At 40.8% G+C, this 17,609-nt stretch overlaps 1 protein-coding gene across 5 annotated transcripts in view; it reads left to right on the top strand.

The window, feature by feature from the left end:
* LOC126332472 (sterol regulatory element-binding protein cleavage-activating protein) overlaps nt 1-17,609 on the top strand; it is a 298,242-nt gene that overhangs the window by 54,265 nt on the left and 226,368 nt on the right. For all 5 annotated transcript variants that reach the window (XM_049996613.1, XM_049996609.1, XM_049996612.1 and 2 more), the window contains exons 3-4: nt 2,867-3,029; nt 6,494-6,618. In XM_049996613.1, the coding sequence (XP_049852570.1) occupies nt 2,867-3,029; nt 6,494-6,618 (288 nt within the window). The remainder of the gene's footprint in view (nt 1-2,866; nt 3,030-6,493; nt 6,619-17,609) is intronic.

Genomic DNA, 17,609 nt, shown 5'->3' on the forward strand with positions numbered 1-17,609 from the left:
TACATGTAAGATATTGCAGAGGATTGATATTTAGGGGAATAGTATTTACAGATGGAATAATTCGGCAGAGGAAACATTTTAAACTCTGGGTCTAGTCTGCCGATTGAGTATAGTAGTCCCATTCGATTAAAGCAGAAAGTATTGAGATTAGTGACTCAAAATACAATGTAAGTTTGTGATGAATGATAGTTGGCAAGACATGAAAAACAGTAGACCTAAGCAGAAACTGGCTGTAAGTGTAAGTACCTATGTTTTGGTAAACCTGCTGAGCATAAGAAAGTGTCTCCCACAGAATCTTTTAATAAACTAGGTGAAAAATAGAGCACATGATGTTTATTTAAGATGACTTGATAACTACACCCAGAAAATGCCTCAGATGAGTCAAATATGCATTGGAGGGGGGGGGGGGGGGGGCAATACACTTCTTTCTTTTCACACATCCTTCAGTTGTTTTATGCAGATGTGGAGTTTCACGGGGATATGTGCCAATAAAATTCTCTCAAGCCTTCCTACGATGGTGCTGTGGAGAGAAGAAGATTCCACGTTTTGCTTTCATGAGTCACCGTATCAGCACTGCCATGGCCAAGAGAATATTTTGTCATGTCAGTTTTGCCCTATTGCAAGAAAGGATACGTCACACCAGAGGGCAGTTGGACACAAACAGTGGCAAGCTAATGCCCATCCAGCTGCAGCTAAGAGAGTCGCTCCCAGATTCAGATTTGGAATGGACTGAAGCAGCCACGCTAACACAACAAATGTCATCACAGAGGACAACCATGCAAAGGCAGAAAGGGAAATTTAGCTGGCTTTCACAGCAACAGCGTGGAGCAGAATAGAAAACAGGACATGCCGTTGTCAACAAAATGATGAGAAACAGTGATGTCAGGTGCCATGTCCGCTCTTAAAAGGGGACATAATTTTGCACCATCGCCTTGGAGCATCTGACATAATAAGTGGTTTGGAGAAAGTTTGCAAGAAGCCATCACATTCTTTCAAAATACAAGTCACCAACCTTGAACATGTTAAATGCAGCCATTGGTATGGAATGAGCTGACTATGTTGTGTAGATTTGGTTGATGCTGGAGGAGGAGACATAATCAGAATTTATGAAAGGACCCCAACATCCAGAATAATGAGGAAGACATTGGAACTTCTCAAGAGGTCTTCACTAGGAGAGAATGTCATTAAAAATACCCTCCCTCAGGCTCCTTGACCACCTACATTGTATGGTATTACAAACACTCACAAAAAGAATACACATCTACATTCTATTGTGATTACTGTTGGATCTGCAACTTACGGACTTGCGAAACATCTGGCAACCCCCTTACTCCACACGTCGGTCATTGAGTGCACCACATCAAGGGTATGACAGACTTCATCAGTCGAATATAATACCTGCATTTTGGAGAAGGAGATACTATCGTCAGTTTTGATGTGGTTTCATTGTTCACGTATGTTCCTGTCAAAGATTATATAGATCTATTCTCCCAGTTATTTGATGATACTGTTGTGGCTTTATTTAAACTTACTCTGACATTGTCGTATGTTTTGTGTGGTGGTCAGTATTTTAACCATTTATAACCAACCTGTGTTATGGAGTACATTGAGGACATTACCCTGGAAATGGCTCCTGCAAAGCCTAGTTGCTTTTATTGATACGTCGAAGACACGTTTGTTGTCTGGTGTCATGGATGTGAAAAGTTGGGTGAATTCTTGGACCACATCAACAGTATCAATGACAATGTCAAGTTCATGATGGAGGTGGAGATAGACAGTGCCTTGCCACTCCTTGATGTCTTTGTTCGCTGTTAAGCAAATGGTTGTCTCAGCCATAATGTTTGTCGGAAACCCAGTCACACGGACCGATACCTGCATGCTAACAGCTATCGCCATCTGTTGCAGAAAAATTCTGTTCTGAGGACCTTGGTGCATTGAGCAGAAGCCATCTCAAGCACTGAAAACCTGCTGAAGGAACTGAACCATTTATGGAAAGTATTCAGGAACAACGGACAACAAGTGCCAAATTTTGCAAGCCACCTTTCCGAAAACACACAAGCAGAAAGACCACAAGGAGGTCTCAAAGAAGCTTGCATTTTGCCCTTTCGAGGAATGATTAGCTAGCACCTAAGTAGGTATAAAATAGATTCGGTCTTCAGAGCTGCAATAAACATTCAACAACTCATGAGGCCTGTGAAAGACAATGGCCTCATAACACCAGAAGCATATAAAATACCGTGTGAGTGTGGATAGTTTTATGTTGCATAGACTGTACATACTATTCAACAGCGCTGTGCAGAACATAAGAGATGCTTTTGCCTTTGGAACCCTGAGAAATCAGCAGTAGCAGAGCATGCTCTAGTAAATGGTCATCATATTGCATCTGAAAAGACACTTGTTACTACACAGGCAAACAGTTACATGGACAGTGTAACAAAAGAAGTGATAGAGATGAAAATTTGTGACAACACCCTCAGTAAACATGGCGGCCTGTGGCTTGAGACACAGCCGTTGGAAGGATGAAGCGGGCACGCAATGAAAACATTGCCTTATATGGGTTTGGAGCGAGCGCCAGTGACGTCACAGGAGGCACTGGAAGCAGAAGCAGCAATCAAAAGACAAGTCACCACTTGACAGTGGATGACGACTGCAAGTTTGTGGATTTTAAATCACACGATGTGGATGGAAGCAAGAGAGAATTTTATCCTTTCAATTGTTCTCATCTAGAAGATTCCCATATAATTTTTTCATTGTGGTGGCGCATTGTTGTATTGTCTCTAAAAATGAATTATTGCTTACTGTTGTTCAATATTTGTTAACTAATTTTTAACAATATTTTAATGTATTTTTTCTGTTTCATGTGAAGTTACCCACTGCTGAGTCTACCTTTACCAGGTAATGTTCCTCAGGCACTAGTAGGAAACAAAACATTCATTTCCTCTAATGTTCAAGCTCCATTGTCGTCATCTCAGCAGAACTCTGAACTGCCTCGATGGTTCTCTGGAACGCCATTACTTTATGTTCATCAGGTAAGAAAACTAAAATTGGGACATCTTTCTGTGCCACTAACATGTAATTCGTCTTTTGTAGATTGACGGGTTTATCTTTTCACTTAAACCTTCAAATTTTTCATGGTTTCCAGTTTTTGTATAAAGCTGGAAATCCTGTCATTGCAAACAATCAATTATCATACATAAAATTGTGTGATAAAATGCTACTTTGGAAAATGTTACCACGATTTGTGCTGCATGCAATACAGAGTAGTGGGTAATGTCACTGGCTTGCGTACTGCAAGCCACCATTTCAGATGTGATCACCAGAAAACATTTGTTATTTAGTATTTAGCATATCTCGAACATTCTTGAAATTTCTTATGTTTGTAATATTTGCATGTTGTGGACTAATTTAAGTTTTTACAAACAGACTTACTCTCCGCCCTGGAGATGGGTTTGGTCTGTCTTGTTTTCAATGTTCGCCAGAGCAGACTGTTTACAACTAATGTTCTTTTGGTGCTAAGGGATGTCATTCATTCATAACCCTACTTTCAGATTTGAACTTGTTTGTGGTCACAACATGACCACTCCTTCCTGGTTTTGTCCAAGCCTTTAAAAATTCCACACCTGCTATTTTTTATGTAATCCCAAAGATAATATAAACAGCCTGTAATTTGCTTTCTAAATTTACTTTATAATCTCAAATAACCAGGATAGATGTGCCTTGGCTAGTTTACGTGGAGTGTGCATCACCTGTAGTATATTTGAGTTCATTAGTTTTTTGATGATTAATGCCATGCATGCTTTGGCTCAATGTTGTGATCCTAATATTAATTAGAGTTAGTCATTTATGTGGGGAAAAAAATGAAATTCTAGTTGTTTACTTAACTGTCTACAAAATTCAAGGTACTGAACATGATTTTCAATCAGCCAGCAACTGTGATGGAAGAGACTTGGGGGAAGAGCCCTACTCTACACGAAATAAAACACATTTTAGCATATGTCTGAAAAAAGACTAAAACAGTGAAAAGAGGAGGAAAAAAAGACTGTCTTTGACAGGGTTAGCATATCCTTTATCTTCTTAGGGGTCGTAAAATAGATCTGATAGCTCGTCTTTCCAGGGATACACCTATTTTGCTGGATGTAGCACTGCATAAGAGAAGGAATGCAGTTGATGGCTCATCACATGAATGTTCAAAATTTTCATGTTTCTTTTTCTTGGAGAACACTGACTTCCTGCCATGTGACCCGTAGCCATTCTTTGGGAAACATACTTCAGGTGATAAATTTTGAAATTCAAGTGGTCCTCATGAGAAAGAGTTTTTGCTCTGTGTTGTAGCGTATTTAAAGCTGCTGTCTTCTGGACTGGATGGTGAAAACTGTGGGTGCTGAGATGTAAGTTAGTGTGCATTGCCTCACAGTACACTGAGTAGCTGGGACGTCCACACAACTTTCATGGTACCAAAACATCTAAAAATGGCAGCCTTCTCTCTTTATCTGTCTCAACAATGAACTGGATGTTTGGGTGCATACTGTTCATACGTTCCTGGAAGTGCTTCTGTGCCGTGTGGCCAGTCTCTCCTTGGATTTACAACATGCCTTGTAAGTGTGGAAGCAGTTACATCGGTCAGTCCATCCGCATCATTTCTGACCGCTGTGCAGAACATCAGTGACACATTAAAAATGAAGAAGTGGAGAAATCTCAGTTGCTGAAAACACGCATGATTACATAAAGTACTGTTTGATGAAATAAAAGTTTTTTCCCAGACTCCTGCAAACCAGAACTCTGTGATAAAATGGACTGTAAAAATAAGAATACGTGAGAAAATCTTCAACCGTGACAGCAGATATAATCTTAGTGGTGCATGGAAGTGAGCTCTTGATGCAGAGAAGAATCAGAGATATTTTTTGCAATGTTCACACTACGGCAGGAGCAGTGGTGCCATCAGTGCAAATATTGACACCATCTGCAACAGCATGACATAATTATTCATCAATCAGAAGCCGTATTTGGGCTATATAAGGCCACCACAGCAACAGTTTTTACAGTCAGTTGCTCCTGACTAAGACAATGGAGGTAATGATCCAAAGCTTGAGATTTTACCCCTAATTGATGTGGCAAGAAGTCCGCGAATATTTATACAACAGTGCCACCGTGAAAGACTTCGTTCTCATAAGAAAATGTTGGTGTTTCAAGAATGATGACTTAAAGCAGTTTAGGGCACTTTTATGTTAGATGGAACATATGGTTATTTACATTCTGATGCAGCCATCTCAAAAGAATACAGTGTTGCATTTATGCTAGCAATATGAAAAAGTATCACATTTATTTGACTGGTTGTCGGTCACCAATTTTGCTTGTCCAGTTATCAGTTTCAGTGGAAATCAACAGCCATCTTCAATTTTCAGATCCATTGTTGCAGCACTTTGCAGTATTATAACATGGAGTCACATGCATTGTCATTGTAGGCATGTAAACAAAGATGTTTGATTGTCAGCCATTTAAATGAAAGTAGAAAAGTAATGGTTTAAGTAAATCCACTCATTATTGCCCTGTTAAATAAATGAAGAAAAAAAGAATGATTTTATCAACCAAAGAATTATTTAAAATGACAATTTTGTTTTATTCCATGAAGAATTTTGTTGTATTTAAAAAAATCATGTTGATAATTTATAGTTAAAGTCATTTACTAAGTAGGATTTAATCCGGTGTGTATTTGTCTGCTCAAAATTTCACGCTAAGAATTTTATTTATTGGAGTTAGGTTTATTTGCGTTGTAGTAACGTTTCTTATTTTTATTACAATAGTCACATCAAAAAGAGAATTATAATGACATTGTAATGTAATTTAGTGACATATGAGAGTGGTATTACTATCTCTGATTATAAGAACATATCCCTGACTGTAGAGCTATGAATTTTGTGATTTAAATTTGGTAAAAGTATTATTTCTTAAACAACAGCAAAATTTCCCAAGTGTGTTTCTACCTTGGTTTCAGTCCTAGCTAAACATGGAACAGTCATAAGTAACTGACAAATAAGTGGCAAGACAGTTTAATTTATGCTATGAGCGAAACATGCTTTCACATACACCAAAAATTGATTCAGAGAAATGTGGAATCACAACCCTGGAAAAATCTCACAACTCTAAGCACTCATCTTTGACAAGTACTACCTTTATGTCAGAAAATTTTTTGTTTGGTTTAGAACATTAGCTATCTCATTTTTGTGGCTATTAGGACAAGCACTTTGTGTGCAACTCCTTGCTTTTAAGACTGTTTTATGATTTCATCTCAGATCATTATTTTTAATTCTTCTCGCATATATTTTTCTCCTCGGACAAGTATAAATCTGTGCATGTTCAACAACTAAGATAAAAGGAATAATTGTTACGTGTATATTATGACAGAGAGAGAGAGAGAGAGAGAGAATGTAAAATGTTCTTGTCCTTATCATTTTTGTTTGTTTTCTGTTAATTTGTTTATAATTTTAATTGACAGGTAATAGTAAGATCTGCTGTGTGTCCATGGGCTGATGACTTGGTGCTTGCTGATGGTTTTCGTGCACCTCTTGGAGAAGCTTTCAGATTGCTTGATGCTGTTAGAGACTATCACCACGAGAATAAGTAAATATGCTATACTATTTCAGAATATGCTGCTGGAATAGCTTCCATTGTGATAAATAATATCTTAATTTTCCTTCTTTTTTACGGTATCATGGCTATCTGCTCTCTTTTTCTGCTCCTTTTTAAATACTTTAAATTCAGTTTTGCCCAAATAAGTAAGCTCATATATTAGCTGAATACAATCACATGAATAAAATGAACACACAGATTTTGATACTCTTCCATATTTATTCTTTGGCATCATAGATGTAGTCTGCTACTTCTGGCGCCATAGCATTTGTGACTAGATGTGATCCATTGCCCAGTTTTCTGGATATCTAAAACAAAAAGTAACATACAATATTAGACAAAACATACAGGATGAGCAAAAGTCTGTCCCTTATTACAAAAATTTATTTCTAATGAACTATTCTAGATACAGTTATGCAGTTTGTTGCAAATGGTACCGTAGCCCATACAGTTTTTTATGGATCCATTTCCACATGCTCTTTGTTCATTACCCGTAGAAAGTTCAGGTGATACTCAGTTTTTCTCCACATGTTTGCCAACAGTGTCATCATGGGCTCCAGGTCAACTCCTTCTTGCTTTGTCACTAATACTGGCAGCCTGTCTGATGTGTTCAGACCTCCATTTGACACTGTTGTTTCGTGAAGCCACAAAGCATGTCACACTTACTCCTGCATAGATGCCAGTGTGACAACAGCACTCCTAAATTAGACTATCTGTAACAATATAATGTAAAAGAACAGACTTAAACATAAAAAAATAAAAAATCTACTCCCTAAGCAGCGGCAGGGGAAACACCACACACACACACACACACTCACACACACACACACACACACACACACACACACACGAAAGGATTTAACTTTCACAAGCACCTTCTTCTGGCAGGAGAATTGAAGAAGGAGGAAGAGGGGTGAAGGAAAAAAGGGCTGGAGAGGCTTAGGTAAAGGGGTACAGTTTGGAAAAGTCACCCAGAACCCTGGATCAGGGGACACTTACCGGACCAGATCAGAAGGAAAGACTTATTGTTGGGGACTGCACCAGATGAGATTTGAAAATCTGAGAGCTTAAAGGTGAAAGACTTAGTAATATGCAAGACAGAGATTACTACTAAAACATTGTGCACGGGTTTATAAGAGTGAAAAGTTTATTGTATGTAACAGAGGTGGGAGGGGGAACGGCGAAAAATAGACAAGTCAGAAAATGAAATATGTAGAAAACTGAAATAGAGTGAAGAAAGGAGTAGTTACTGTGAATAAGTGCTGAGATGGAAGAAATTGATGTAAATTAAGGCCAGGTGGGTGGTGAGAACCAAGGACATGTTGCAGTGCTAGTCTCCATCTGTGGAGTTCTGAGAAATTGGTGTCTAGGGGAAGAAACCAAACAAGGCGTGTGGTGAAACAGGCACCGAGGTCATGACTGTCATGTAGTACAGCATGCTCTGCAACAGGATGTTGTACGTTACCTGTATACACCCTCTGCTTATTCCCCTTCATCCTGATGTAACTGGGCGGTAGTCATGCCAATGTAAAAGGCTGAACAGTGTCTACATAACAGCTGGTATATGGCGTGTTGTTTCACAGGTGGCTCTTCCTTTGATAGTATGTGTTTTGTCAGTTACAGGGCTGGAATAGATGGTGGTAGGAGGGCGTATAGGGCAAGTCTTGCACTGGGGATGGTCACAAGGGTAGGAGCCATAGGGTAGGGAGATGGATGCAGAAGGATATTGCAGATATTGGGAGGGTGACAAATAGCTATTCAAGGTGTGGTGACAAAACTTCAGACAGAATGGATCTCATTTCAGCGTGTGATTTTAGGAAGTCATGGCCTTGTTGAAGTAGCTGATTGACACATTCAAAACCAGTAGAATACTGGGTGGCAGGTGGTGTGCTACAAAGTTGTTTTGCAGAGGGATCAGCAGTACCAGGATTGGATGTGACAGCCCAGAAAAATCTGCTTTCGGATGAGGCTGTTGGGATAATTATGTTCGGTGAAGGCTGAAGTGAGAGTGGTGGTGTATTGCTGTAGAGAGTCTGCATCCGAACAAATACGTTTGCTTCGAATGCCAAGGCTGTATGGGAGGGAAAATTTGACATGCAAAGGGTGGTAACTGTCATTTTCCTTCACCCCTCTTCCTTCCCCTTCAACTCTTTTGCCAGAAGGAGCCACTGGCTCCAAAAGCTTGTGAAATTTAAATCTTTTTTGTGTGTGTATTCCCTTGCCTTCGCTTGGTGAGTAGATTTTTTTATCTGTCCATTTACATTATATTATCAATAATTGATTATTTTTGTTATTATAGTACATTTAACAAGAGAGGGAGAGAAAGCAAATAAACTGCTGTGTCAGAACACATGTAGAAGTATATCCATAAAAATTTGAGTTAAACTGCTCTTTGCAAAAGCTGTATAGACATTTGGAAGTATATTCATTAAAGAAATAAATGAAAATTAAAGAAATATTAATTAAGCTACTATCTGCTACAAACCATTTAGTTGAAACTTCCTGGCAGATTAAAACTTCGTGCTGGACTGAGACTCGAACTTGGGACCTTTTCCTTTTACGGGCAAGTGATCTGCCATCTAAGCTACCCAAGCATGACTCGGACTCACCCCCACAACTTTAATTCTGCCAGTATCTAGTCCCCTTCCTTCCAAACTTCACAGAAGCTCTTATGCAGACCTTGCAGAACTAGCACTCCTGGAAGAAAGGATATTGTGGAGACACGGCTTAGCCTGGGAGATGTTTCCAGAGTGAAATCTCCACTCTGGAACCATATAGTTGTATCTAGCATAGTTCCTCGGAAAATTTCTAATCAGGGAAAGACTTCATGCTCACCCTGTATAACATTTAACAACTAACTGCTTGTGTACTTCATTGCAAGTCACATCATCATCAAATCATTTAGAAGAAATTATAATCACGCAAGAATAGAAGTTGCTGAAATTCCATGTAAAACCAGAAAAAGGTAATTTACCTTTTCACATCTTTTTTTGCAACTGGCGAAAGATACAAGGTAAATAGTCTGGCAGTGATGTGACTAATGGCGCATCAGAGATATTGGATTCTTGCAAAAGTGAATAGTGTATAAAATATATTTTATATTTTAGTAAATAGATCCAGTTGCACTTTTTTAAATTTATCTGGTTTAGTAATGCAATATGGAGATTTGCAGTCCTCTAAGTCTGCTGGCTTAGCAGAGGAAATAATCAGAGTCAAATATTTTGTGTAAAAGCTGTAAAACAAATGAATAAAATTCTTATACTTAGCTCCAGAACAGTTTCCAAGTTTTGTTGTCTGTCTAAGACATTTCATGACCTAAAAGTGCAAATTAATTGGTTCACTTAAATATTTAACAATCTTATTATTATAATGACAATGACATTTTCACACTAACAAGTAGGGATGTTGTGTTAAAGTAGACTACCAATAGATTTAAATGAACACCATTTTTAGCAAGATAAATATTTATTACAGTGCTGCCGATTGTTATTCTTTTAGGGAGCACTTGCACCTGTGAGCAACATCTATCCCAACTGCAAAGTACTAGGCCAAAAGCAAACTATCAATTTAGTGACTAATGTTTCAAGAATTCATTTGTCTTACAATGTCAGTCATAACTACGGCTCAGAAAAATTTGTGTTTTACAATGAATGCAAAGTAGGTGCAAATTCTGCCTCAAAATGCAGAAACACAAAATTATCTAATAGACACTTTTTCATAGTGAATTATTTCCAGATGAAAAATCTTATTAGAGATAGTATATACTAACTTTATTTTCTGCTTATAAATATTGAAAATGTAAGCAGTTTTCAGTTACTGGTATTTGTACATCATCTGACAATACTGACTTGGAAGGTTAATGTTTCTAAGAAATCGTTTGCATGATGGTCTGGTGCCATGGCAATCATGGGCAGTTAAATAGCTTAGTTAAGATACATGCTGCATAGTACTGAGCTGTGAACGTAGCATTTTATATGAGAGAAACATGAACATTTGTTTGTTAGCTTAATTTCGAAAGTTAGTATGATGTTGATACTTTAACATGACAAATTAGTAGGTGATGGATGTTTCAACTTGCGGTTGCATCAAATACCACTAGAGTTCGGTCCTGAATTATGTTGTTAACAGTACTGTGCCAACCTCAACAAACAATTGCATGGTAGCTGTACTCAAATGCTTTGTGTTATGCATTGCTTATTGTTTTTTTATTTTGAAATGAATGAAACAATTAATTCTGGTCTGTCATAGATTTCATGTACAACTGTTAAAGTTATTGGAGATCTTTCTGTCAGTTCTGATTTTGCAGAACAAGGGTGTAGGCTGCTGCCTTGCGAGAGGGAGTTGTGGTCCGTTTCCTCCACACTCTGCTCCTCTCCCCCCTGGTGGTCCAAATCCTAGTTTGTTTACAGTTGGGGCCATCTGCCACTATATAATGTTTGCACTCTGCACTATAGTGATTGAAAAACAAGATCTGTCACGTTTTTCTATTGCACCATAATTATTTTCCTGGCATTAAATTAGAGTTACTTCTGTGCTGAGTGCCTTGTCAGTTCTATATGTAGCACTGTCAAGCATGGATGGCACAGCTATAAGTGCCCACGAAAGGTTGCACTTAATATTCTGCAGGTTTTATAATCATCAGATTGGGCGGGAGAAGGCAGATGACGTCCAGAACATCTTAAATCAGAGACATGTTCAGTACATTGGTAGGCAAATGCTACTCTTCTCAATAGAACAGTTGTTTGTTGAAAGCTTAACTGCAGTCAAACAGAGAAAACAGCAGCCATTTCAAGAAAAAAAGCTGTTGAATTTCTTGCAAAACCAAACTTTCCAATCAAAAAGCTCCCAATCCGTGTTTTTAAACGTTAATTTTGCTGGAAATAGATGCATTTTCCTGTCCTATTCATCACATTAGCAGTTTAGCCACTCCACGCCAAATAGTCTAATTTTAGAAGAAGTTCCTGTGTGAGCATCACAAATTTGATGAAATTTTTATGTGGACTTTTGCACATGATCCTAATGAACGTTGGTAAAGTTTTTTTGCCAATATAATACATGCAGAGATACAGTCATTTGTTTGATTCCATAGCACAGCTGTCAAGTGCAACAGTGAGGTTTTGGCAATGTTGAGACATAATATCTCCAGTGACATTTTCTAGAAAGAAACAAAAATTGGTTATCTCATATAACTTTTGCGCTCTCTTAATAATAGTAATAATAATAAAAATAATAATAATAATAACTGATTTCCTGTGTGATATGCATACGGATAATTTGAAGAAAAGTCAGCTGGAAAAATAGACACGTAAAAAAACTTGAAGTTTAGCTTTTTAGTACTCTGGAAGTTACTGGGGTACACTTGAAACCTTCTCCCCCCACCGGGGGTGCAAAGCTCTTTTGTGGATATGTGCATGGCAAGCACGGGACCCCAAGCTAGTGTAGCTCTCTTTCCTTTCCGGGTTGCATACCGTCCCTTCAAGCCTGCCTCCAATCCCCCCCCCCCCCCCCCCCCCCCCCCCCGACCCTTTCCTTCCTCGCCTCCCTCTCTCTTTGGGGGTATGTTTTGTGCCTACATCCAGAGACAGACACTTGTTACTCTAAGACAGGGTTTATCTTCTTTTCTCTCTGTGCTGTAAAGTTCTGTTCTCTTTTCCTTGATTCTTCTGTTTACCTTCTCCTCTGCTGCAACGTTTGAGATATCTTCTCTTCTTTGTTCCTCCCTTTCTCTTTCTTTCCTTCCTGTGCATGTCTGAAGGCCGACCCACGAGTAACTGGTGATGGAGTAGTGCCTAATTCCCCACCCCAGGTAAACAAGTAGGACACATACGTACCCCCTGGTAAAGGCAAGGGGTGGTTACCTGAGCTGATACGTTCCTAATGTGCCGATTGGTCCCTTTGTCCATTTCTGGGAGGTGGGACCTAAGGTGTGGACAATCATCTAGGGTAGGAGTGCCCTCAGAGAGGGCTCCCACTAGGAAGGAGCGCGCCTTCGGAGATGCCGGTAATCATGGGGGATACTTTCGCAATGATTTGCTCTACTTTTAAAACTTCTGCCCAGAAGAGATAGTTATATCAGTCTCAGCTACGGAAAATTCTTCCTTCAGTGCCAAAGTCCCTAGCTGTTTCTCGGTCTGACGAAGGTCAAGACTTCTCCACAATCAGCCCTTTCGTTATTCAGAAAGGTGTCAACACAATAGCTGGTCCTGTAAAGTCTTGTTCCCACTTTAAAAAAAATGGCACATTGTTGTTAGAAACAGGCAATGCCCTCCAGGCACATAAATTGCTTCGAACTACACTGCTACACACCTTCCCTGTCCGGGTGGAAGTGCACCGTACTTTAAATTCATCGCGTGGGTTGCTTTATACAAGATCACTCGACAGATTATCCAATGATCTTATCCAAAATTACCTGTCTGACCAGGGTGTAATGGCCGTACATATGAAAAAAGTTGACAAGGAACTGGTACTGACCCGCACTTTCTTCTTTGCATTTGACAGAGCTGAACTTCCATCAAATATTGAAGTGGGACATGAGATCGTTTGAGTTCGCCTGTACATCCCGAATCCTACGCATTGCTATCGGTGTCAGCGGTTTAATCAAACCAGCCAGTCGTGTTTCAGTAGGGCCAAACGCGTTTACATGTTGCAGGGATGCCCATGAGGGTAATTGTCCACCTCCACCCCCTCACTGCATCAACTCTATGTGACCATGCTGCTTCCTCTAGACATTACCCTATTTTTAAAGATGAACGAATTATTCATGAAATCTGTGAGAAGGAATAGGTGTCTACCTTTGTTGCTCATGAGTTATTCGCCAGTAGAAAGCCCACTGTGCTCCAAGTGGGTAAATACAGCACTGTCCTCGCCTCTCCGTGACCTACTTAGGAGGTAGCCATGCAGACTTGAGATCATACCTTTAGCGCCACACTCGTCAGATAGGCGAGCCCAAAGATCGCCCGTGCAACCTCCCCTCTATCACCCACTCACACTAAGGCTCAAATTTCATTGGCTCCTGTACTGTCGAACATTAGAAACAAAATGAGTTACAGTTAAAAGAAAGTTGGCTTGACTACCATGACTTCCTTAAAATGGATCAAAAAATACGTCTTGCCTCTATCAAGCCTGAGTCAAGAGTCTACATGAGTACTTTTTCAATTTTTCTTGTTTCACATAACAATACTCAGCGACGCAATAAGCACAAAGCTGCATATAGATTCCATGGTTCTTCCATATATACGCACTAACATGTCTGTGGATTGCCCGACAGGTACTTGTTAGTGCCGTTCGACCACCACGTCTACCTTCTTCCCACAACTGATTTTAAACCTGCACATGCAGATATGTGACAAGTAGTAGGTAGTATTCTACCATCCCACACTCGTATCTAGAATATCGTATGTTCGAGACAGTAGAAGGCTGACGGGTTCTAGAATTTACACAGAAATTCTCGTATCACTACGTGTGTCGCCGAGATGTTACCGCTGGCAGCCAGTCACTGGCGGCAGGAGTTGCCCTCGAACAACCTATGGATCAGGGTCTTCGACCTTTGGCTGATTGCCGTTCCATGCCGTCAGCCACGAGCTCTCAGTGGTCGCTGTGTTGACGGCAACGGTGGTGGGATTTTTTTCCCTTTCCTGTCCACCCTATGTTTATTATTCGTTGGAATATTCATGGAATTCACTCAAATTGGGATGAATTATCGATCCTCTCACTATCCTACTCCCCGGTCATCTCCTGTCTTCAGAAAACAAAGCTAAGCCCCCATGATCGCTTTGTCTTCCCCCATTTCCAGTCAGTCTGGTTTGATCTCCCCTCTGTTGATGGCGCACTGCCACTCAGGGGACTTCTGATTTTTCTCCATGATAATATCCATTATCACCCAATCCCCTTAAACAGTTCCTTCCAAGGTGTTGCTGTACATTCTTCACTTTCTGGATACACCTTCTCTCTTTGTACCATATACATTCCATCGTTCATACCAATGGCAAGAGCCGATGTCCTTTATCAGCTGCTTCACCTGGAACTTTTGCATGGACCTAAGGACTCTTTTAAACCTGCGGCCCCTCCTCTGTCACTTCCTCTCGATTCTTGACATGTTCCAGGGCTCTGAAGTTGTTTACACCGATGGCTCGATGGCTGATAGTAATGTTGGCTTTGCCCATGTCCACAGAGGCCATATTAAACAGCATTTCTTGCCAGCTGTCTGCAGTGTATTCACTGCAGAGCTTGTGGCCATATCTAGTGCACTTCAGTACATCCGTTCCTGTTCTGGTGAGTCATTTCTTCTCTGTTCAGACTCCCTGAGCAGCTTACAAGCTATCAACTAGTGCTACCCTCGCCATCCTTTGGTAGTGAACATCCAGAAGTCCATCTCTGCCCTAGAACTGTCCAGTCGTTCTGTGGTGTTTGTGTGGATCGTGGGGACACATTGGAATCCCAGAAACTTGCTGACAGGCTGGCCCAACAGGCTACATGGAAACCATTCTGGAGATGAGCATCTCTGAAACTGACCTGTGTTCTGTGTTACGCCGCAAGTTTTTTCGGCTTTGAGAGACAGAGTGGCATAACAGTATGCACAACAAACTGCGTGTCATTAAGGAGACTGTGAATGTGTGGGAGTCTTCCCTGTAGGCTTTTCGCAGGGAATCAATTGTCCATTGTTGGTTCCGCATTGGCCATACATGGCTCACACATGGTTACCTCCTCCGTCGCTAGGACCCACCTCAGTGTTGCTATTGATCGCAAATGACAGTCGTTCACCTCTTGCTGGACTGCCCACATTTAGCCGCTCTGCTGCGGACTTAATTTTCCCAGCATCCTACCTTCAGTGTTGGGCGACAATGCCTCAACATCAGCTTTAGTTTTACGTTTTATTCGTGAGGGTGGGTTTTATCATTTTAGCGCATGTACTTTGTCCCTCTGTGTCTTCCACCCTGGGACTTTTAGGGTGGAGGTTTTAATGTGTTGCAGAGTGGCTGGTTTCTCCGTTTTTATTCTTATGGTCAGCCAGCCATTGTAATCTGCTTTCTTGTTTTTAATGTCTTCTCCCTGTTTCTTGCATCTCTCTGTGGTTTTCTTGTCCTGTTTTGTCCATTGTAGCATTTGTTGTCCTTCTGTCGTTATTCTGGTTCTTCCTTTCTCCTGTTATTGTGCTGTACATATTCTTTGTTTTTTTCTTTCCCTTGGGTAATTGTTCTACTGGGAACAAGCGACTGATTACCTCACAGTTTGCTCCTCCCCTCTCCCCTTTTAAACCAACCAACCAACCTACCTACCTACATTTATCTCCTTGGTCAGTTCCCACTCCCCTATTTGCTGGTTGGGGACTTCAATGCCCACCACACGCTTTGGAGATCTCCGCGTCCATGTCCAAGAGGCTCCCTGTTGATTGACCTCTTCCACCAAACGGATCTTGTTTCCCTCAACTCTGGAGAACCTGCATTTTTCTCTGCCTCCACGTCAACCTTCTCTCATTTGGACCTTTCAGTCGGCACTGTTCAGCTAGCTCAGGTTCACTCTTGCTCGTACACACTCAAGTGACCATTTTCCATGCGTCGTTTGATTACAGCACAATTGCCATTTATGCACCCAAGATGCTGGAAGTCTTCCCAAGCCGATTGGACACTTTTCTCCAATCGGCAATCTCTCTAGCAACATTTGATAATCAATTTCCTAGCATCGACGATCGAGTCACACATGTTACGGAAGTTATTCTTACAGCTGCAGAGGATTCAATACCTCGTACCTCCCGTTTGCCCCAGTGCCACTCAGTTCCTTGGTGGAACGAGGCATGCTGTGATGCAATATCCAAGCGGAGACATTCTCTTTGCTTTTTCCGCCATCATCCTACGTTGGCCAACTGTATCTGCTATAAGCAGTTACATGCATGATGCCTTCGCATCAGCCGCGATAGCAAGAAGGCAAACTGGGACTTATTTACCATCTCCTTTAACAACTTCACTCCCTCATCTGTAGTTTGGAGTCTTAATTCGACAATTATCCAGCACATCTAGTTTCACCCCGATCTCTGGGCTAACTGTCGCGCAAGATACCTTAGTGGATCCAGTTGCAATTTCTAACTCATTAGGTCAATACTTTGCTGAGATTTCGAGCTCTTCAAATTACCCACCAGCCTTTCTCCCAAAGAAACGAGTAGTGGAAGTGTGACCTCTTGCTTTCTCCTCTCAAATTGTGAAAGCTGTAATAACCATTTTTGCTATGTGAGAACTCCAACATGCACTCTATTCCTCTCTCTCTTCCGCCCCAGGACCTGATGACATCCATGTCCAAATGTTGCTGCATTTATCATACCATTACCTCCTTCGCCTTTATAATCGAATTTGGACCAACAGTACCTTTCCCAGAAGGTGGTGGGAAGCTATCATCATTCCTGTGTTTTGAAACCTGGAAAGGACAAACATCTCCCCTCTAGCTATTACCCCATCTCTCTCACTAGTAGTGTATGTAAGATTTTGGAGCGTATGGTAAATTGCCGTTTAGGCTGGTGACTGGAATCCCAAAACCTTTCAACACCTCCCCAATACGGTTTCCGAAAGCATCGTTCCGTAGTTCACCATCTTGTTGCTCTCTCCACTTACATCATTAACAATTTTCTGAGGAAATGCCAAACAGTAGCTATATTTTTTGATCTGGAGAGGGCATACGATACCCGTTGGAGGACAGGCATACTCCGAACACTGTTCTCTGTTTTCTTGTGGCTTTCGATGTTGGCTACCCCTTTTCATTCTTGAATTTATGACAGAGTGCACATTAAATGTGCGGGTGAACTCAACTTTTTCTTGTACTTTCTCCCAAGAAAACAGGATGCTCCAGGGCTTCATGCTAAGTGTTGTACTGTTTGCCATCACCATAAATCCGAATATGGATTGTCTCCTTCCCGATGTCCCAGGCTCCCTCTTTGTCGATGATTTTACATTCTACTACAGCTCTCAATGGACTAGCCTTCTTGAGTGACGACTCCA

Source organism: Schistocerca gregaria, chromosome 2, assembly GCF_023897955.1.
Source record: "Schistocerca gregaria isolate iqSchGreg1 chromosome 2, iqSchGreg1.2, whole genome shotgun sequence".
In the NCBI taxonomy this organism is placed as follows: domain Eukaryota; kingdom Metazoa; phylum Arthropoda; class Insecta; order Orthoptera; family Acrididae; genus Schistocerca; species Schistocerca gregaria.